Source organism: Lactuca saligna, chromosome 7, assembly GCF_052625555.1.
Source record: "Lactuca saligna cultivar CGN05327 chromosome 7, ASM5262555v1, whole genome shotgun sequence".
NCBI classification, from domain to species: Eukaryota; Viridiplantae; Streptophyta; class Magnoliopsida; order Asterales; family Asteraceae; genus Lactuca; species Lactuca saligna.
This window is the reverse complement of record NC_136423.1, coordinates 48,399,696-48,423,928: the sequence shown is the minus strand read 5'-3', so window position 1 is coordinate 48,423,928 and position 24,233 is coordinate 48,399,696. Positions and strand designations below refer to the sequence as shown.

General features: G+C 39.3%; 1 protein-coding gene across 1 annotated transcript; it reads left to right on the top strand.

Annotated features, from left to right (window-relative positions):
- The first annotated feature begins 17,096 nt into the window (after positions 1-17,096).
- On the top strand, positions 17,097-17,952 carry LOC145005470 (uclacyanin 1-like). Its single transcript, XM_078964554.1, has one exon. The coding sequence runs from the start codon at positions 17,113-17,115 to the stop codon at positions 17,824-17,826; it is 714 nt and encodes a 237-aa protein (XP_078820680.1). The 5' UTR covers positions 17,097-17,112; the 3' UTR covers positions 17,827-17,952.
- Positions 17,953-24,233: the final 6,281 nt, after the last annotated feature.

Genomic DNA, 24,233 nt, shown 5'->3' with positions numbered 1-24,233 from the left:
TATTCGAACGAACCACAGTCGTTCATATGTTAGAAGTAGGTATGAATGAAGACTGTTGTGAATCGGTGTGTGGATTGTCTAAAGTGTATTAGACATAAGAAAATGTTTGTTGCAACGTTCATGAGTGCTTATGAATATGAGTTTGAGCATTGGCTTAAACCCACACTCACTTTGATCACTTCATGGATTTTATCACGAGTGATTGGTGAGACGATACCATCTTATATTCTTGAAACCGAGATGTGTGAGTTGTATCTTGCGAGTCGGTTACACATTGATAATATGTAAACGCACCAATAACTTGGTGTTATAAAACATATTGTTGTGTGTGATTTGGTGAGTGAGTACAAGAAAGCATTGAATCAAATTTTGTCCATTCCTTTTATCCAAAGTAGGTTGAAAGTGATATCTTTGGGCCCCTCGATGATTTAGTGATGGCACCTAAGCGCTTGGCCAAGCCGGGACTAATTTGATGTGTTCAAATGTAGTCTGTTGTCAGTCGTCATAAATTGGAAATCGGGAAACAGTATAGAGAGAATGATTGAAATCCATGTCTCACGTCTATACGATATTTAGAATGGAGGAATATATGATCCCTTATCTAAAGGACACGTTTCTAATAGGAGCAGAGTTGACAGCGGTTTTTGAAAGCTATGATTGCAGATTAGGATCTGAAGTCATACGCAGAATAGTTATTAGACTTATCCAAGTGGGAGACTATTGGATTAGTGTCTTAGTCCATAACTATTTTGGTTGGTACTTGACCCGATGGTGCATGGTCCTTTTGGATTACCTTCACCAAAGCAACTTGATAGGATGAATTATGAAGAGAAAGGATTAATTATGATTCATTAATATATTTTGAGAATAATATATTAAAGGAGAAATCATATTGTTTAATTAATATTAGTCAAGAATTAATTGATAATTAATTTTGTGGCTAAAAGAGATTAATTAAACTTAAGGGACTGGAACTGTAATTATCAGATAATTGCATTTGGGCTATGGATCACCTTGGAATAATAGGTTGGACGAATTATATGGGGAAACCCATTAGAAATCGTCCAAGGGATATTCTAAAAGGGTCCATGGGATGCTTAGGGCTTAAGCAATCAAATTAGGGTTTCCTAGTTGAAAACCCTAATAGCCTACATGAATATATAGTACCCTTAAACCCCAAAAACGTGGATAAGAGTTCCAGTAGGGTTTTTGGACATTTTTGGGCAACCTCCTCTCTCTTTATTCTTCATCCTCTTGATCTTGGTGTTTTTGAGCCATTAGAGGAGTGACACTTGTGACTCTAAGATTTCTAAAGTCATTACAAGGAGGATTTGAGATTGTTATTGCTACATAACAATCAAGGTAAGATCTAAACCCCATTCTTATGTTAATATGATTAATAGTATGCTAGATCTAGGGTTTAAAGTCTTAGATGAATTGCATGTACAATAGAGAAACCTAGATCCAAGCATTAGGGTTTTCATGAGCACATAGGATGTTCTTATGGCTAAAACCCATCAGTTCATTTGTCCGAGCAGTTCTCCGTGGGGAGTGTCGATTCTCTTCTTCTAGAAGAAGGATGGTTCACACTGGATGTACATTGATTACCGGGAGTTGAGCAAGTTAACGGTGAAGAACCGTTACCATCTTCCATGGATTGATGACCTCTTCAATCAGTTACAAGGAGCATCTTCATTTTATAAGATAGATCTGAGGTCCGGGTACTATCAGGTCAGAGTAATGGAGGAGGACGTGGAGAAGACTGCATTCTGGACTCGCTATGGATTTCTCCAAAATTGCAGGGTACTACCAGAGATTTATTCAGGAGTTATCCAAAATTGTAGTAACCCTCACTCGTCTGATGAGCAAGGGTTGGATTTCGAGTGGTGACCTGAGCAGCAGACAACATTTGAGACCCTATGACAGTGACTTTACTAGGCTCCAGTTTTGACACTCCCTGAGGGAGTTGAGGATTTTTTTTATTTTTCTGTGATGCGTCCATCAACAGGTGAGGAGGAGTCCTCATGCAAAGAGGATGAGTGATATCTTACACTTTGTGGCAGCTGAATCCACATGAGACAAGATATCCCATGCATGATCTTGAGCTGGGAGCGGTAGTATTCGCCCTCAAGATCTGGAGAAATTACCTATAAGGGGTCCGATGTTCCATTTATACGGATCATAAGAGCTTGAGACACATTATGGATCAGCCGAGCCTGAACAGGAGGCAGCGCAGGTCAAGGATTATGACTAAGAGATCCTTTACCATCCGGTTAAAGTGAACGTAGTGGTGGATGCCTTAAGACGCAACTCGTCTGGATCTTCTGTTACGACATCATGTATGAGGATTTCTGTGGACTCTCTACTTGTGGGATTGATTAAAAAGGCTCAGGCCGAGGGTGTGCGAGAGGAAAATTGGAAAATTGATAGCATCAGGGGTGAGATCACTAGATTTTTCCCAAGACATACATGGGTTATTGATCCGTTGCAATCAATTATGGGTCCCGATTTGGGGTGGGGTACCTGTTGGAGGAGGCTTACAAGTATCCCTTCTCTATTCACCCGGGAGCCACCAAGATGTACCGAGATCTGAGGTTCTTACTAATGGTCGTGCATTAAGAGAGAGGTCGCTTGGTAAGTCAAGAAGTGCTTGACCTGCAGGATGGTCATGACTGAGCATAATAATCCACATGACAAGTTGCAACCTCTGGAGGTTCCCATGTGGAAATTGGAGCAGATCATGATGGACTTTATCAACAAGTTGCCGAGGACGATGAAGGGGTACAATGATATATGGTTCATCATGGATTGATTGACCAATAGCACCCATTTTCTAGCAATTTGGGAGAGTTCGCAAGCTGATGAGTTGGCCGATGTGTATATCCACGAGAACGTTGCTCACCATGGGGTGTCGGTCTCTATTTTCTTAGACCGTGATGTTCAATTCACCTCCCGTTTCTTCATGAAGTTTCATGAGGAACTAGGCACGAGACTACATTTTAGCACCACTTACCATCCGTAGACAGACAACCAAAGAGAGCGGACCATACAGACCCTCAAGGATATGTTAAGGGCCTGCATCATTGATTTGGTGGGAGAAGGGACTCTTACCTACCACTTGCAATGTAACATTCGGATTCCCATGTATCTTATTTTAATTATTTATTTTGAGTTTAATGGAGGGACTCGGCGAGTAGACGCTCAGACTCGCTGAGTAGGATCGCGAATTCTTGTATGGATTAATGATCGGACTCGACGAGTCGATGCGTGGACTCGGAGAGTCCGTGCTGTAAAGTGAAACCCTAAATGTTAGGGCCTGAGCCCTATTTAAAGGCCTTTATGGCCTTCATTTGCAGCCACTACACCCCTGAGAAACCCTAGAGAGCAGAGAGATCATTTGTGGTGCAAGAGGAAGGCTAACCCACCATTTCTTGTATGCTTTAGCAAGAAGAAAGGAGGAAGGACAAACTAGGAGAGTTGGGGAGCTTGGATATACTTCCATTTGGTCAGAGGAAGCTGTTAGAGGTATCAATCTGTGCTTACTCTCATGATTATGATGTTTAGTTGAATCTAGGGTTTCTAGATGCATTATTTTGGCTTGAATCTGGAGTCGATGAGGTCCCAAGGTGAAATGATTCTTAGATCTGGACCTCAAGAGGTATAGAGAGTCCCTATAGCTATGATTTATTCCATCCCTTTAGAGTTGTGAACCTAGGTAGCCATTTTAGTGGTTATTTCACCAAAAGAAGCCTTGGGTGCATTGCATGTGAGTCTAGTTTCGACCTTTACATGGTTATTGGTCGTGGGGAAGTCAGATCTCTAGATTAGAGAAGTAGATCTGACCTCAGAAGGTCATTTGAGCGTGATTATGGAAGCAACTCGCCGAGTTCATAAGTGGACTCGACGAGTCGAGTCGGGTTGCCCCGCGATTCTTGACTTGTGATAACCCGTTGAGTGTAGGGTTGACTCAACGAGTCGAGTGAGGACCAGGGGCAAAGAGGACATGCATGGACTTGCTGAGTCAAACGAGTGCACACGGCGAGTCTGGTCAAAGTTGACCGTTGGCTTTTGTTGACTTTTAGGGTTTGGTCAACAATTAGGCTTGTGGACCATTTAAAGGGTAACTGGCCTTTTAGCCTTCTTAGAGGACATGAAAGAGTCTAGTCTAGCCTGAAGATCCATTATTGATTTGAGATAAATGTTTATGTGTTTAGGCGGAGGCTAGATCAGTGTATACGTGTGCAAGATTATCCGAGATATCCGAGGTGAGTGTTCTCACTATACTGTACCTGGAAGGGTACTTATGTGTGGCCGGAAGGTCTTATATGCTATGAGATGTATGTGTTATATGCTAGTATGTGATATGTATGTGTTATGTATGTTATGTATGATAAGGACTGGAAGGTCAAGATGACATGGACCGGAAGGTCAGGAGGTTACAGACCGGAAGGTCGATACGGGTAGGACTGGAAGGTCTACCGGGATTCGGGACGGAAGTACCCTGAGATACCTGGATCGGAAGATCTCATAGACTTATGGCCTGGAAAGGCGTATGTGTTGTATGTGGTATTTTGGGGAACTCACTAAGCATTTATGCTTACAGTTGTTGTATTATGTGTTTCAAGTCCTAGTGATGATCGCAGAAAGGTGCCGGCGTGATCCGTACACACTCGTGGAGTTTATGTTTTGAGATTATGGGTTATGTTTGTAATGGTTACATTTGATACCTTATCTTTTGACATTATTTAATGAGAAAATGTATGTTTTAAAAATGAAATTTTTTTTTTGGAAATTTACGTTGTTACAAGTTGGTATTAGAGCCTTGGTTTGAGGGATTCGGGTTCATCTTCGGGTGTATCTGAACTCAGACTGAGGATTTGAGAAATTGTTCATAAATCAAACAAATTTTCTAAAAGAATAAAAAGGTTTTGAAACGAGCAAAGCAGAGCAGTGTGTACGATCAGCCAGCGCCCGAACGGTGATTTCCCAAAGTACCCATACATTATGTGTTAAGAGTTATGTTATGATATGTTATGCATGCTAAGTAGGCTAGGTATTCATATTAGGACTAGAGTGGCCTGATTTGTGATGCCTTAGCCTAGGAGGATTTCTGATGCTATGAGATACTTGCGAGTGAGTAGGTAGCAGTGAGGGGCTATGAAAGGTTTACCGAATGGTAGCCTATGCTAGCGAGAAGTAGAGTACTTGTGATTTGGGATCCAAGGAAGAGGACTTGGGGTGAATACTAATGCGGTTTGGACAGTAGTATAGGGCCCATACTACTGAAGACACTAGATCAGTGCGCATCCCAAGTAAGAATCCTTTGGGTAATAGGGAACAAGTAGGGTTAAGTTATCGAGTGCTAATATGCTCGAGCGGGTCTCTGATATTTTTATGTTGTATTTCAGAGACATCATGGTTGGGACAAGCCACAAAACTGACACGAGCAGTGGGAGTAACGAGGAGCTTCGTCAGATGATCCAAGAGGAGGTGGCAACGGCGATTCGAGCCGAGATTCAAGAGATGTTTGGGTGTATGAAGACCATATTGATTGAGACTTTCGATGAGCGGTATGCAGCGGTGACTGAGGTTGCGGTTGTTGCCGCTACTGCAGTTGTCGCTGCTGCCAGGCCTCAGAGAGGTGATTCATTGTTGTTTCGGGAGTTCAGCAACACGGAGCCACTAGAGTTTGATGGGAAGCAGGATCCAATCGCTGCGATGAGATGGATTTCTGATATCGAGAGATGCTTCTACACATGTTCATGTCCAGAGCATTTGAGGGTATGGTTCGCGCTGAACTAGCTTCGCCAAGGAGTGAAGGATTGGTGGAAGTTCATGACGGCGAACTTCACTCTTGCAGAGATTTCGAAGGTGACCTGGGAGAGGTTCACCACTATGTTCAGAGATGAGTATGTTCCCCCAGTGGAGATGGAAAGATTGGCCCAAGAGTTTTTGACCCTCAAGCAGGGTACTGATTCTGTTACTGTGGTTACCAGGATGTTTCATGAGAGGACGATGTTCTGCCCTGAGCAGGTGTCTACCGAGCAGGCACGCATGAGCCAATATTTAGGGTTTTTGAGGAGGGACATTCGGGAGTGCATTTCGAACTAGACTTACCAGACATTTGCCGAGCTCATGGAAAATGCTCGGAAGAGGGAGATTGATTTGGAGACTCAGACCAAGGAGGAGGCCGAGTCTCAGGGGAAGGATCCGCCGTCGGCACAGTCTCAGCTGGCAGTCAAGCGGGCAAAGACCGCCGATTCGAGATCTGGAGGCCAGAAGGGCCGTACTTGCGAGAAGTGTGGCAAGGTACATGATGGGGTTTGTTGATCAGGTGCTTGCTACAAATGTGGCAAGGAGGGTTATATCGCCAAGGATTGCCCCAAGGGATTTATGGTTTGCTTTCATTGCAACCAGTCGGGCCATCGGAAGGCCGAGTGTCCACAGCTACTACAGGGGTCAGCGCAGGGGTCTGCACGAGTTACTCAGGGACGACCAGTGAAGGCCGAGGCACTGAAATCTCGTGGGAGAGCTTTCCAGTTGACAACGGAGGAGGTCTGCGCAACGCCCGATGTCGTGGCTGGTACGTATTCTTTCATTTATTTATGTTGAATTGTGATGCGATGCTTATTTTATGATATGCGTAGGTACTTTTATTGTGAATTTTGTACCTGCTTTGGTGGTATTTGACTCGGGTGCAAATCGATCCTTTGTGTCATTAGATTTTAGTCATCACATCAGTATTTTTCGAGAGGTGTTGAGTTGACCTCTTCGGGTTTCCATAGCTGACGAGCGAGCGGTTTATACTACAGAGGTGATTTGGGGATGTGTACTTGAGATCTTTGGTGTTGAGTTCCCGATTGACCTGGTCCCGATTGCGATGAGGGACGTTTGTCTTATAGTGGGCATGGATTGGTTGAGCCATTTTGGGGCTGTTATAGACTGCGAGCGATAGTTGGTAACGATAGGAGGCCCTAGTGGGGGAGTACTTATGGTGTATGGCGAGGGTACCCATTCTGAGTCAGCATGATGTTCGGCTGCTAGGGCGAGGCAGAGTTTACAGCAGGACTGTAGCAGTTTTGTATCCTATGTGATAGACACACGAGTGGCCGATGGGAGGCCAAGTTCGATTGATGATGTTCCGGTACTGCGTGAATTCCTGGATGTTTTTCCTGAGGAGTAGTCGGGTGTGCCTCCCGAGAGGCAGGTAGAGTTCCATATCGATTTGGTTCCGGGGGCAGCGCCTATCGCCAAGGCGGCTTATCGCCTTGCGCCGTCAGAGATGCAGGAGTTATCCTCGCAACTTCAGGAGTTGCTGGGGAAGGGGTTTATTAGACCGAGTAGTTCCCCTTGGGGAGCACCGATCCTTTTTGTCAAGAAAAAGGATGGTTCACACCAGATGTGCATTGATACCGAGATTTGAACAAGTTGACAGTCAAGAACCGTTACCCATTACCTAGGATCGATGACATGTTCGATCAGTGGTAGGGGGCGTCTTGGTTCTCCAAGATTGACTTGAGGTCTGGGTATCATCAGATGAGAGTGCTGGATGAAGATATCCAGAAGACGGCATTCAGAACTCATTATGGGTATAACGAGTTCGTGGTGATGCCTTTCGGGCTCACCAATGCACCGGCGGCATTCATGGATCTCATGAATAGGGTGTGCAGGCTGATGTTGGATCGCTTGGTGATCGTATTTATTGATGATATTTTGGTGTATTCGAGATCTAGAGAGCAACATGAGGAGCATCTGAGAGAGATTCTTGGGATATTGAGGTCGGAGAGGCTTTATGCTAAATTCTCCAAGTACGAGTTCTGGTTACGGGAGGTTCAGTTCTTGGGGCATCTCGTCAACTAGAATGAGATTTTGGTCGATCCAGCCAAGATTGAGGCAGTTATGAGATGGGTGGTGCCGAGATCACCCACCGAAATCAGGAGTTTTCTAGGATTGGTCGGATACTATCGGAGATTTATCAAAGATTTCTCCAAGATTGCCGTGCCTCTCACCAGGTTGAACTGAAAGTGTGTTGCTTTTTCATGGGGTCTGGAGCAGCAGACCTCGTTTGAGACACTTCGCCAAAAACTATACAAGGCTCCTGTGTTAGCCCTCCCGGAAGGGATTGAGGATTTTGTGGTGTATTGCGACGCATCGATATCAGGGTTGGATGGCATGCTTATGTAGAGGGGGAATGTGATAGCGTATGCATCGAGGCAGCTGAAGCCTCATGAGACAAGGTATCCCACAAATGATCTGGAGCTGGGGGCAGTGGTGTTCGCCCTCAAGATCTAGCGTCACTATCTGTATGGGGTTTGATGTACCATATACACGGACCATAAGAGCTTGAAGTATTTGATGGATCAGCCCAACCTGAATATTCTTCCGAGGAGATGGTTGGAAGTGGTAAAGGATTACGATTGTGAGATCCTGTACCACCTGGGCAAGGCTAATGTTGTTGCTGATGCCTTGAGTCGTTGGGCGGAGAGAGCCCCGATTCGAGACATTTGTATGTGATTGACAGTGATGACTCCAGTGTTGGACACCATTCGGGAGGCTTAGTCAGAGGCTGTGAGAACGGAGAACCGCAAAAGAGAGCGGGTGACTGGTCAGGTACCTGAGTTTATTACCGATAGTCGTGGGCTTATGACCTTTCAGGGTTGGATTTGGGTTCCATATGCAGGCTGGGCACGTACCACATTGATGGAGGATGTGCACCGATCGAGGTTCTCGATCCATCCCGGGGCCTCTAAGATGTATTTAGACCTGAAGAGAGGGTACTGGTGGCCCTGTATGAAGACGGATGTAGCGTGGTTTGTTGATAGGTGCTTAACCTGTCGCAGGCTTAAGGCCGAACACCAGCGTCCGCATGGCAAGTTGCAGCCACTTGAGTTTCCCCAGTGGAAGTGGGAACAAATCTCTATGGATTTTATCACCAAATGGCCGAAGAACGCAAGAGGAGTTGACGCAATTCGGGTGATCGTTGACCGGTAGACGAAGAGCGCTTACTTCCTTGCTATAAGTGAGAGCTCTTTCGCAGAGATGCTGGCAGAGGTGTATGTGAGGGAGATGGTATCGCGGCATGTGTACCGATCTCGATTGTGTCAGATCGAGATGTACGTTTCACTTCCAGGTTCTGCAAGAAGTTCCATCAGGAGTTGGGTACTAGACTGCATTTTAGTACCGTCTACCACCCACAGACTGACGCACAAAGTGATCGGACGATTCAAGCACTCGAGGACATGCTTCGAGCATGTGTATTGGACTTCGGAGGAAGTTGGGACACGTACTTGCCATTGGTTGAGTTCTCCTATAACAACAGCCACCATTCGAGTATTGGTATGCCTCCCTTCGAGTTATTATATGGGAGGAGGTGTCGGACTCCCATCTGCTGGGGAGAAGTAGGGTAGCGAGTGATGGGCAGCACTGAGATAATGCTTCAGATATCGGAGCAGATACAACAGGTCAGGCTGAGGTTGTTGACAACGCAGAGTCATCAGAAAAGTTATGCGGATAGGCGGCGATCTAAGTTGGAGTTTCAGGTGGGGGACTTTGTACTCCTGAAGGTATCTCCTTGGAAAGGAGTGATCCGATTCAGGAAGAGGGACAAGCTCAGGCCCTGGTATGTTGGTCCATTCAGGGTGACCGCTAAAGTGGGCAGGGTAGCGTATCGTTTAGAGCTACCTGCGGAGTTGAGACAGATTCATAATACCTTCCATGTGCCCCAGTTGAGGAAGTGTATAGCTGACGAGTTGGCGATAGTACCATTGGCAGATATTCAAGTGGATGCAAGCCTGAATTATGTTGAGAGACCAGTCGCGGTGGTTGATCGGAAGATCAAGGTTTTGAGAAACAAGGAAGTGCCACTGGTTCAGGTTCAGTGGCAGCATCGAAAAGGGTCCGAGCTGACTTGGGAGCCGGAGGCGGAGATAAGGAAGCTACATCCAGAGTTGTTTATAGAATGAGACTTCGAGGGAAAAGTCTGATTCTAGTAGGGGAGAATTGGAACATCCGGATTCCCAAATATCAAATTTTATTTATTTATTTTGAGTTTAATGGAGGGACTTGGCGAGTAGACGCTCAGACTCGCCGAGTAGGATCACGAATCCTTGTATGGATTAATGATCGGACTTGACGAGTCATTGCGTGGACTTGGTGAGTCCGCGCTGTAAAGTGAAACCCTAAATCTCAGGGCCTGAGTCCTATTTAAAGGCCTTTATGGCCTTCATTTGCGGCCACTACACTCTTGAGAAACCCTAGAGAGAAGAGAGGTCATTTGTGGTGCAAAAGGAAGGCTAATCCACAATTTCTTGTGTGCCTTAGCAAGAAGAAAGGAGGAAGGACAAGCTAGGCGAGTTGGGGAGCTTGGATCTACTTCTATTTGGTCAGAGGAAGCTGTTGGAGGTATCAATTTGTGCTTACTCTCATGATTATGATGCTTAGTTGAATCTAGGGTTTCTATATGCATTATTTTGGCTAGAATCTAGAGTGGATGAGGTCCCAAGGTGAAATGATTCTTAGATCTGGACCTCAAGAGGTCCAGAGAGTCCCTATAGTTATGCTTTATGCTAACCCATTTGAGTTGTGAACCTAGGTAGCCATTTTAGTGGTATTTCACCAAAAGAAGCCTTGGGTGCATTGCATGTGAGTCTAGTTTCGACCTTTACATGGTTATTGGTCGCGGGGAAGTCAGATCTATAGATTAGAGAAGTAGATCTGACCTCAGAAGGTCATTTGAGCGTGATTATGGAAGCAACTCGCCGAGTTCATAAGTGGACTCGACGAGTCGAGTTGGGTTGCCCCGCGATTCTTGACCTGTGATAACCCGTTGAGTGTATGGTTGACTCAGCGAGTCGAGTGAGGACCAGGGGCGAAGAGGACATGCATGGACTCGCCAAGTCACACGAGTGCACTCGGTGAGTCTGGTCAAAGTTGAATTGTTGACTTTTGTTGACTTTTAGGGTTTGGTCAACAATTGGACTTGTAGACCATTTGAAGGGTAAAATGGATTTTTAGCCTTCTTAGAGGACATGAAAGTGTCTATTCTATCCTGAAGAGTCGTTATTGATTTGAGATAATTGTTTATGTGTTTAGGCGGAGGCTAGATCAGTGTATGCGTGTGCAAGATTATCCGAGATATATGAGGTGAGTCTTCTCATTATACTGTACCTGTTAGTGTACTTATGTGTGACCAGAAGTTCTTATATGCTATGAGATGTATGTGCTCTATGCTATTATGTGACATGTATGTGTTATGTATGTTACGTATGATAAGGGTCGGAAGGTGAAGATGACATGGACCGGAAGGTTAGGAGGTTACGGACCAGAAGGTAGATACGGGTAGGACCGAAAGTTCTATTAGGATTCGGGACAGAAGTCCCCTGAGACACCTGGATCGGAAGATCTCATAGAGTTATGGCCTGGAAAGGCGTATGTGTTGTATGTGGTATTTTGGGGAACTCACTAAGAATTTATGCTTACAGTTGTTGTGTTATGTGTTTCAGGTCCTAGTGATGATCGTGGAAAGGTTCCGGCATGATCCGTACACACTCGTGGAGTTTATTCTTTGAGATTCTGGGATATGTTTGTCATGATAACATTTGATACATTATGTCTTGACATTATTTAATGAGTAAATGTATGTTTTAAAAATGAAAAATTGTTTTGGAAATGTACGTTGTTACATGCAGAGTTCTCTTACAACAATAGCTTCCATTCCAACATTGGTGCTCCAACTTTCGAGCTGTTGTATGGGCGGAGATGCCATACCCCAATCTGTTGGGCAAGGTTGGTCACAGGGTCATGGATTGGACCAACGTGGTTCTGCAGACTACTGAGAAGATTCAACTGATCAGGTAGTGATTGCAGACTACTTGGAGTCTTCAGAAAAGTTATGCCGACCGGTGCCGATACGAGTTGGAGTTTCAGGTCGGCGACATAGTGTTGCTGAAGGTCTCACCCTGGAAGGGTGTTATTCGCTTCAGAAAGAGGGGAAAGTTGGGTCCTCGATATATTGGACAATTTTGGATTATTGACAGGGTTGGCAAAGTGGCCTACAAATTGGACCTTCTGGAAGAGCTCCGTCAGATTCATAGCACTTTCCAAGTTTCGCAATTGCATAAGTGTATATTAGACGAGGATGTGATAGTGTCTTTGGATGACATTCAGGTCGACGAATGCCTGAATTTCATTGAGAAGTCGAAGGCTATCTTAGAAAGGAAGATAAAAGTCATGTGTAATAAGGAGATACCTTTGGTAAAGGTATAGTGGCAACATCGGAGGGGATCTGAGTGGACTTGGTAGCCGGAGGCCAAGATCTGGGATCATTATGTGGAATTATTCAACGCAGAAGGCTTTAAGGACGAAGCCTAGTTCAAGTGGGGGAGATTTGTAACATCCCACTTTTCAGGTATGAATTTGATGCTTTATATTTATTTTTTCATGGCTCCAACTCTCCGTGTAGAGTATTTAATGCCCACGTATCGTTTAATGTCTACTTGACAAGTTGTAAGGCCCCAACTCGACGAGTTGAAGGTTGAACATTAAAAGCCTAATTTTTAGGGTTTTCACCCTATTTAAAGGCCTTAACTCTCATTGATGGCCTCCCTCATCATCCCCTCTGCCGAGAGAAAACCCTAATCATGCCTCTTTCCCCATTTTGAGTGCGTGTAAGCTTAAAGAGCATTCTTTGGTGCTTTTCTTAAAGGAGCTTGAAGATGGTGGTGCAAAGTTGAAAGAAGAAGCTTTAGATCCGGGATTTTCAGTGTTGTTGTAGCCACTTAGAGGTATAAAGTCGTTATCTTGAACATCCCTTTTCTAGATCTCTTCTTTTGAAAGTTATGGCCATTATTAGCTTATTTTGGGACCATTCTTGGATTTGAGCATGTTATGAAGCCATGGTTTTAGATCTTAACATCTCGTGGCCTTCATGGACTTAAAGTTGGCTACTTTATCAAGTCTTGGCCCTCCTTCATGCCCAAGGTCCCTTGATAAGCCTTATAGCCCTCTTGATTCCATGCATGGACGTAAATCTAGCAACATTACGTGGTATTTCAATCCTAAGGGACCTGATCTATAGTTTGGGACTTTGGTTTTGCTTTGAAGTGTCTGAATGCATTAAGGCTAGGAAAACTCGACGAGTTGCTCTGCCAACTCGACGAGTTAGTTCAGGTTTTCTCGCTTTCTAGATGTTGAAGAACTCGATGAGGTGTTCTGGTAACTCGGCGAGTTGTCTTGAGCTTTTCAAGATTTTCTCAGACATGAAGGAACTCAACGAGTCAGAAGATGCACTGGATGAGTTGGGTTAACATGGACTGTTGACCTTGACTATGGACTTTAACTTTGACCATGGTTAACCAAGTATGACTTTTGAGGGTATTTTGAGATTTTAATGAAGTAGTCATTAGTGATTGTAGGGAGTTGAGTTGAAGTTGTGAGTTGGGATTGATATTACTAGTTCAATACTACTTATGAGGTGAGTTTTCCTCACTATACTTTGGGTCGAAGGCACCAAGGTCGGCCCAATGGATTGATATCCTAGTAGTTACTGATATGCTGAGTATGAGTTAGATATGCATGCTAGTTTGGTATGCTAGTCTAGTAGATCTGTAGGACAACCTGTGATACTATCTAATTAGTTGTATGTGTGATTATCTATTACATGTCGACATGTTTTGTGGGTTGGGTTGAGTTTGTACTGCTCTGTGCTATAGCCAACAAACCCTGGAGTATGCCAGATATGAACTGAGGGCCAGGGAGGGCATGCCATCCTCATACTAAGGATTCATGAGCATTCTAGATTTGAGTTGAGGGCCGGTCAAGGCATGCCAAACTCCTACTGTGGGCAAATCCGTTATATTCCAGTCCAAGGACTAAGGGAGCAAGCCATACATAAGTTGTAGGCCCAATGGGCAAGCCAGAATTACAGACTTATGTTGTGCGCTCCGGAGCAATGCGGACATAATCGATGGGCCCGATAGGCAAGTCAGACTCATGTTGTGGGACGGGGGTAATCCAGTCTGTAAAGATGTGGGCCCATTACATGCTGTTATTATGTGTACTATTTGTTATGTATCGGAATTTTGTTGGAACTCATTAAGCTTTGGGTTTACAGTTGTGGATTTTGTTTTAGGTACTTCGGATGATCGTGGGAAGGCGAAGGCTTGATCGTGCACCTCCTAGTTTTTCATGTGGTGATTTCTGGGAGAACTCTGATATTGGATTATTTTGAAAACAATTTGTAAACCATGGATGGTTTTGGAATGTTTGAAAAGTTTAAATTTTTCATGAATTTTATGGATGTTACATATCAAGTACCTATCATTCGGTAAATATGAGTGAAATCAATTGATATATTAAGAGCTAACTGTTGAATCCTTATCAGTGTGTAGGTAAAGTAATTTTATTTGATAAACTGATTACCAACAATCTACTAGCCATTACGGCTTGTGTTGTTGTCACCCGTATTTAACGTCTAAGAACCAAGTAGACACTCCTTTCTCTCTTTCTGATTTTTTTCTTTCATATCATCAATTTATTTGTTATGATTTACGGTTGAACCGACTTAATTTATTAATAGAGTTTGTGCTTGTGTTTTATGGTAAACTCCATAAAACATGGAATAACTGAATTCCGTCCATTCGGAAATCAAACACGCTATGGAACGGAATCACGAATTCTAATCCCATAGTTCTATAAACTTTTCAGCACAATCTAAATGAATATGACATTATTCTTTTAGGAAAGGAACAACATAATGCTTTCAACGGGATCACGACTTGTGAGCGTATTGGGTGAGTCCTACGATCAACTGATGCAACAATACCAACACTTCCAAAAACAATCCCAAATACACCTAGTCAGCCCCTTCAGAGAACATGATCTAAAATCCCCTCAACCATCATAATCCCCTACTGACTGATTTGGTTTACTCACTTTATATATATTTGTCAAAGAAGAAACTACAGTCTTGCATGCTTTGCAAACAAATATAAAATCTAAGAGTTCTTCAGACACAAAATCTGGGCCATTATATGTACTTATTGTGGAAGGATCTATGAATACAACATCTAAAATTCCAGAACCTTCATCAACAACAAAAGATTTGGAATGTTCTTGTGAAGGTGGTCAACAAGTGAAGCAAAGCAGCTCGGATGTTGTGAAGGTGGTAAGCAAGTTCTTATGTTACTACTACTATTTGTTGATGAGTTTCATCTCCTTCACATTTGATGTATTACATTTATCTACTATTGTAATGATTATTGTATGACAATAATTTTTCATTCAATGGATTGTATTTTTTATATCTAATATTTTATTTTGTATTATGAGACATTAAATGCTAATTTAAGTTGAAAATTAGTAAATGTATATATAATATTTTTTTTAAACATTTGAAATTATGATACACAAAATTGTGTGTCATCTTCATTTATGACAGCGGTTTTAATGATACATATTTGCATGTCGTTAACATGTATGGTAAGGTTACGACACACACATGTGTGACATCTTCCTTTTTGACAGGGCCTTCCTTGACACGCACTACATGTCCTAAACGTGCGTCGTAAGTTTACAACGCGCGGAAACGTGTCATCTTCCTTTAGTGCCTTCCTAGACACGCATTTGTCTATCTGACTTTTACGACACGCAATGCGTGTCATTAAAGGGTATTTTTGTAGTAGTGTATGTTGGTTTCTATCAAGAAGTGGGTAACCGACTATCATGTCCATTAACAGATAAATGTGATATATGACAAAATTTGTGTAAATATTAGGCATTAATGAACAAGAAATCGTACTAAAGGTAAATTCATATAAATTGGCAAACTTAAGTGCATTCTTTTTCAAATCCCTAGATAATAAGTTATGCCCAAAAAAAAAAAAACTAAGACCATTGTTGATCGTAAAGTATTACTCCCTTCGTCTCAAAATTATTGTCTATGTTTGACTTTTTAAGTCTTTTTTGTTCAATTTTGACCTTAAATAATTTACTTTTTGTTAGATAATTTTTTATGCAAGATATATGAATAGATTGGTTTTTAAATGTATTTTCATTGTTATAAGTTTCATCAAAAAATATATAACACAAATAAATTTATTTATGATCAAAGTTGAAATGGAAAGACTTAAAAAGTCAAACATGAACAATAATTTTGGGACTAAGGGAGTATAATTTTATAGATTTTAGCGACAACTAATTATAATTAGATCTTTTTTATAATTATTGTTGTTGTTGTTGTTGTTGTTGAATGGTTGATTCGTGATTAGAAGTTAAATTCACAAAGTTAGTTAATTCGTGTACGTCTGAGTTTGAACCCGAAACCTCCAATCTAAGAGGTTTCCACGTGTACCAAATGGATTAGCCTTGCATTAGCTTAGTAATAATTATTCTAATAGTAATCTTCCACATAGCATACACTATTAGGGTTTTTATAGGATTTTTATTTTGGAAAAAAACTATGAAAAAACTTCCTCTCTAGGAGGAAACTTTTTCACCAAAAGCTTTAAATCAAGTTTGTAAATTTGCAAAGCATTATTGGATCATTTTCGGTTATTATGATGATATATATAAAATTACAACTATTTTTAATTGCCAACTTATATAAAATACAACTAAATAATATATATTGATGAATGAGTCGATGAAAAAGCTATTAGTGTCTTGAACTTTAGTACACTTTTAATTAAATTGATGGAGATGATGTTTACGTGTAATAAGAAAATCTTAACAAATAACTCTATTATAAATTCTATATAACTTTGACCAATTTACATCTATTTTAATTGACAATGAATAAGAAGTCTCAATCCTTGAATATTTTCTTGAATATTTTCTTCTCTTTCGGAGTATACAAATATTGTTTGCGGTACGAGAAACAATAGTGTGCTTTTCCATAAAAGGAATAACACATACACTAACAATCATAAAATAACCCATACTAACTTTATCTCAATAATACATTGGTTAAACTAACACCAATATCACGTTTAGATCATTTAAAATCAAGAAAATAAAAAGTAACCAATACATTCGAACGCGTATAAGGCACTGCTTATAAATATCATATCCTAATATACCAATACCATCAAAAGCACAAATTTCGAGGTTACAAAAATGCAAGAGTTTAATCCGAATTTGGTGGTGTTAATAGTCATGATGATTGCAACCATGCAGTTTCAAGTCACGATGGCACAGAAAAGGCACGTCGTCGGCGATGGTTTGGGATGGACCGTTCCAACTGGTGGAGCGGTGGCTTACACCACTTGGGCCTCGCTTCAGACCTTCAATGTCGGCGACCTTCTTGTCTTTACCTTCACTGATGGTGAACATGATGTTGCAGAGATTTCGGCGGCGGCTTTTGGCTCATGCACTGCCACAAATCCTATCTCCCTTGCCACCAATGGCCCCGCTACCCTCACCTTGACCACCCCCGGAGCTCATTACTACATCTGCACATTCAGAAGTCACTGTCAAATTGGTCAGAAGTTAGCCATTAACGTCTCTGACTCTTCCACCACTACTCCTCCAGCAGCAACACCCAAAACACCGCGGTCTCCACCTCCTCCGTCAGCAATACTCAAAACACCACCGTCTCCGTCGACCACCAGCCCTAGTACTCCTCCGTCGGAAACACCCGCAACACCCTCTCCTCCCTGTCCTCCAAATGTATCAACCAGCTCATGCGACACATCATTCCCGCCAACCACCACCTGGGACGACACCGCTCAACCACCACCACCACCTAGTGATAGTGATGAGGCTTCATCTTTCACCGCCGTCGTACCTTCCACATTCTTGATAATTGGATTAGCTTTATTGAATTATTAAATTTGAAAAAAGAGGCATTACACTTACATAATTTATGACGTTTACGAATGTTTTCCTTGAGTGAAATATTTTCATGACAACTTGAATGTAAAACCAAGTTAATTTTAGTAATTATTTTTATGTTAATGAATGTATTTGATAATGTTTGCATCTTAATATTATTATATATTAGGCGATATCCTATAGTACGAGTTAATTAAAAACAAAATAAGATACGAAGGTGTAAATATTAATTATATTTTAAATATAAAATCTGAAAAATAAAATGATAAAGTAAGTAATTAATTCAATTTATATTAACAAAAAAAAAAAAAAAAAAAAAAAAAAAAAAAAAAAAAAAAAAAAAAACTTGATTTACCCGGATAGCTACCTTCTCGAATTGTTCACGGATAACTTTTTAATTTTTTGTACACATCTAAATAATCAAATTATTAGTACGCTAGTTCCATTACACAAAATGCATTGCAAAAATGGTCAAATATATTTATAAAATTTCTTGAATTAAGTTTAAAAATTTATGAAAATACTCCTTACCTAATAAAAAAATTTGTAGAACACCCCATCCATATGTTGCCATGTTTTGTTCATACATCTTTTTAGTTTCACATTTTTGTCACATGAATTTTGTATATTTTTAAGTTTTCTCCCTTCACTTTTGAAGTTACCTAAGTTCGGTCCCTCCATGAAGCAATGATCATAACCTACTAGTTATAATTCAATATATATATATATATATATATATATATATATATATATATATATATATATATATATATATATATATACACACACACGGTCCGGTTCGTGTGAGAACTTATTTTAAAGTGAGGACTCGTGAGAATATTTTAAAAAAATTGAAAAAAAATCTAAAAAAAATACAAATCATAAAATCAAGTATAGATTTATGTTCGGAAAAAAAAAATTGGAAAAAAAAAATTGCATCATTAAAATTGATCTATGATTCAATTTTAATTTTTTATTTTGCATCACTATGATCAGTGATTCAATTTTAATGATCCAAACTTTTTTTCCATTTTTTTCTCCCGAACATAGATCTATGCTCAATTTTATGATTTGTATTTTTTTAGATTTTTTTTAGATTTATTTAAGGTGTCCTTAAGAGTCCTCACTTTAAAATGAGTCATCACCCGATCATATATATATATATATATATATATATATATATATATATATATATATATATATATATATATATATATATATATATATATATATATATATATATATATATATATATATATATATATATATATATATATATTAGAACTCGTAGGATACAATTTCACCTTATATAAGCAATTTACCCCACCCCGTCGATCCTCATAACGACACGATCCATACTTTTGAATCTAAAATGAACGGTTTTACCTAATCTATACTCCTAATTAGGTATTAACGACTATGTTTAATTGATGTTCTTGGATCAATGACAAATGACTATGCCTACTCCATACTCTTAGATTAGGGGCATTGACTATGTCTAATCCATGCTCTAGGATTATTGACAAATGACTATGCGTAATTCATACTCTTTGACTAAAGACGAATGACTATGTCTAATCCATGCTTTCGGATTGTTTACAAATGACTATGCCCAATTCATACTCTTGGACTAAGGACGAATGACTATGTCTAATCCATGCTCACAAATCAATGACAAATGTTAAAGTTCTACCCTCCGTGTATATCTCACCCATACTCTTAAGGAGATACTACTCGATATTCATCTTAATTAATTTGGGTATATTATTTAAGTCCTAAATAATCATATATTATCACCGAGTCTTAGTGTAATATTTCTTGTGACTAATTATTAACCTAGATTCATCACTAATTCAAAGTCTATTTCAAGATCTATCAAGTAAGTATCAACCAAGTAAGACAGTTGGAAGGCAGGAACATTTCGGCATATAACCTTTCTGAAATCTAACCAAGCTAACGTGACCATTCTAGACACCTCTTCCGTAAGTAGATCAACCAGCATAACGACTTAGAATCACTGATAAATCTCTTTTATTGGTTCATAATAACGATAATGAACTTAAACATAAGTTATACTTAAAACACGTTAAGCATAACTCAACTTACATGTGGTTTAGTGAGAAACTAGACTCTGCGCGAACAGACCTTCTAAATGGAAAGCTCTATTTCTCGGGACTTTCTGGCGCTATGGAGCTTCGCTACTAACACCTAGGAAGTGCTAGAGAAAGGCATTGAAGCCAGGGGTAGGAGAGTATAGAATGGAAAGGTGTAAAGAATATAGTGAAAATCGAGTTCTATTTATATACTGGAAGTGGTACAGTATCCAGGGTGTACTCAAATTACACAGGGCGTACTGGGGGACATGTGTTATCATCATATCGCAAGCGTTGGGGAGTAAGGTGTATACCAGATCGTGACATGTTTCGACCTCTTATTAATCCGAAAATTATGTATCTTGTAAAATCCATAACTTTCGCATACAAGCTCCGTTTTTTACGTTCTTTATATTCACACATAGATAACGACAAGATCTACAACTTTCGTTTAGACTCTATTGGCTAATTTTGAATTTATTTTTAAAATTATATTTTAACGGACTTAGATAGTTAAAATCCGTTAAAAATTCATAACTTTGTCGTCTGACGTTCGTTTTCGATTGTCTTTATATCGTTGAGCTCCTATTAACAAGATCTTCAATTCTCTTTTAGATTGTATCGGCTAATAATCGACCGAATCTAGAAAAATCATAACTTCTTCAAATGAAGTCAAATTTGGACGTTCTCTATATGCACGTTCTCGGTTTAATGTCTACTACGACTTTCGTTTATATATCTAATGCTAAAAAGTAATTTATCAAAAAAAAAAATTACGATACTCAGAGTCGTGCCAGTTTAATCGTGAAACTTAAACGAGTCATAACTTTTTCGTTCTAAGTCGGATTTTAGCATTCCTTATATGTACAGAATCCTTGTGTCATATACTATAAGTTTGGTGAAGATTATTTATCGTAAATAATCTTTTTATAAAAAGTCATTTTTATCGTTTATTATCTCTAAATTGACTAACCCGAATCTGCGGGCGTTACAATAGTCTCCTCCTTAGGATGATTACGTCCAGGAATCATCAACAAAAAAAGGGTTTATATAATGACTCCATACGTTATCTTTTCATAGGTAATAACCGTAACTCTTGTGTCCTTTCAAATGAGTATCTAACTCTTGTACTTCTTGACTGCTTTCGGTGCTCAATCTTGCACCCGATCTTCGTACTATGTTGGACTTTCAGTTGTAACCTTAGAGTTACAAAACAATCATTATTGGAGACTCCTGATCCTTCTTAACAGACTTAAGATAAGTTATCTACTTTGATTACCGTAACAGACTAATGGGTCATGTTCTAATGACCGCTCATCGTATGATGCAATGCTTAAGACTCAGGTCTTTTTGGGTCAGATTCTAGAATGGAAGATACCTTCCTGCATGTTCTAATGTGGTATAATCACATTCTAGTATGTAACACTTCTAGCTACAAGCTTCTTACGTTCACGGTGATTGCGATATTTCTATTGATCGCTTCGATTATCTTTCACTTCAATCTTCTGGCTTAAGCCAGATGCTACACGAACTTGGTTCCCTGAACCATGTAACATACTTTATTTTGTCCGGACTCGATTTAATATGACCACTAGGGTCGGAATATCAATCATCTTATTGGTCATTACTGAAACGATGGTAATGACGTACATGAACAAAACAGAATCAATTACTAGCGCCTTGGTAACCTTGTGACTTTCCTTGATCCAAGTGTGAGTCTTGTGCTTCCGGTAGTATAGGACTCTACTACCTTTCACACTTACTCATACTCGTCCCCACTATTACCTTTCTGTTCTCCAAGTTACCTCACAAGAAAAATCATATAGCAACTTAACATATCATATAACATAACTAAGGTTTATATTATTTCTTGAAATGAATACATAGATATTGCTTCTTTTATGTGTGTTTGATATAAAATCGAGTTTGTCTACATTTCAGAATAAAAAAATTATTTTTCCGTGCTTATTTTTATTTATGTTTCTTACGTATGAGTTAGGTCATATATAACATGTTTTTTATTATTTAAAATTTCATTCGTTAAGTTTTTAAAAAAAAAAAAAATCGTACTTTCTTATCTGTATGTACATGTCAGTATAAATTCAAGTTCTTTATGTTTTCGTACTTAGCTTTTATACGTTTTCTATGTATGAATTGATAAGTTTTATAGGTTATAATTCAAAGCATAAGACGAAATAACTTAACCATTAAGTTCACATGCAACCTATTTGGATCTAAGGTTTTTCTATTAATAGCTATAATCTAATCGACATCAAGAACCCTAGAAAACCCTAGGTAATTTTTAAATTACACGAAAGTTTGTGTTTATATATCTTTTGATTATTATAGAAAATAATCAAACAAATTCCTTTCTTCAAATGTCTTGGAAAGCAAACATCAGAAATCCAATATTTCTAATGATTTGTACCCAAACCCTAGCAATTAGAACACTTGAGGAGAGAGGATAGGGAGTTGGAATTTCGGTAATTCCTTGGAAACCCTAATTTGAATATAATACGATTATTTTTAATTTGGTAATTATCCAACTCTTTAATTATCTTCAAGGATTAATCTAAAACCCTTAAAATAAACTGCCAAAAATTGTCCATGACCCATGGAAGGTTCTGAAACATCTCTTGTTTATCTATTGAATAATTACAGCTTAAGTCCCTATACTTTTAAGCAAAAAATTAATTTTGATTAATTATTAATTAAATAATATTATTTCTAATTAATATATTAATCTCATAATATTTAACAAATTATTTATTGCTTTTTATTAATTATATAATAAATCAATAAATCAGTCTCTCTCTCCAAAAGTCATTATAGTCAATTACTATTTTTGAGAGCAACCTAAAAAGGACTTTGTTTTTAGTTTAAGTATATACCAATTTAGTTATTGGCTTGGACACCTTAATCCAAAAACATCCCACTTGGATAAGCCTGTAACTACAATTACAAGTATAACTTCTAAATTAAACCGCAAAGTGTGCTTTCCGAAGCAACGATTAAATCTGATTCAATCAGACATTGGCCCTAAGATAAGTGATCAAATATTCATGTGTTCTTCAAGATATCATATGGGACATGAGACATAGATTACAATAAATCTCATTGTCCGAAATTATGTTGCCCATTTTCCTGATTTGTGATGACATCATTAGACTACTAATTGAACACATCAATTTAGTCCAGGCTAGGCCCAACACTATAATGTCAACACCAAATCACTGAGGGGCCCAAAGATATCACTTTTCCTGTTAAGGAAAAAGGAAAGAATAAACTTCGACTTATATACTTGTATCTTTTACTCACTAAATCATACATGACACTATGTTTTATTACCAATGCACAAGTGACTTGTAAATTACAAATTATATATGTCCGTTTGAAGAATAAAAAATATTATCATCTTAGAATTACTTGTGATATAATCCATGAAGTAATTCTCTAAGTATGGGTTTATCTAATACTCAAAATCTCCATTTTTCAAAGTACTCATGATTATTGTAGCAACACATTGTAATGTCTAATCCCCATAGACAATCTACAATCGATTCATGACAGTCTTAATTCACTACTTACTTCCAAAAGTATTAGCAGCCATGGAATTTCGAATAATCAAATCCTTCAGGAAGTAAAACATGCAAAGTGAAACACAGGAATAAATAATTGAAAAAGACAATACAATACTTATATATAATTCTCTATTATTTAATCACCAAAATCAATTACATTTATTTTATTATAAAGTTTCAAAACTATCAACTAACTAATAAAACTATCATCATCTCTTAGGCCAATGCTCCTAGCATGTTGGTTGTGTTTTGTTGGGATTAAAATCCCAAAAGATCGATTAGATTCAAACAGGTAAGTAAAGAACACAAAGATGATCAAAAAGATGTTGAATGATTCAAAGTTACGCCCCAGATGAACTCGATAAAGAATTTCAACTGTAGAGGCGTGCTATGGTTTTACAAAAGATATCTTAGCCAAAGAGTTTTTAATCTACGGTGCATGCATACACTATTAATACTTAAACCCTAATAAATGTGTCAGCTTGAACAGGCCCAATACCATATACAAAATGGACTAACTATTATAAGCCCAATAACGCAACATCTAACACCTAATAATCTCCCACTTTGCGTCAATTGAGGCGAGAGATGCTTCACTGCTAAGTCTTCTTGACTGTCTTGAAGAGCTTGGGAATCACAGTGAGCAAAGTTCTGCGAAACAAGATATACCACCGACTCATATCATTAAAGCTCTTCTTCGCAGCAACGTCATTCAAGGTACACTTGTTAA

Coding starts and splice junctions, on each gene's coding strand:
- LOC145005470 (XM_078964554.1), top strand. CDS start 17,113: ATGCAAGAGTTTAATCCGAATTTGGTGGTGTTAATAGTCATGATGATT.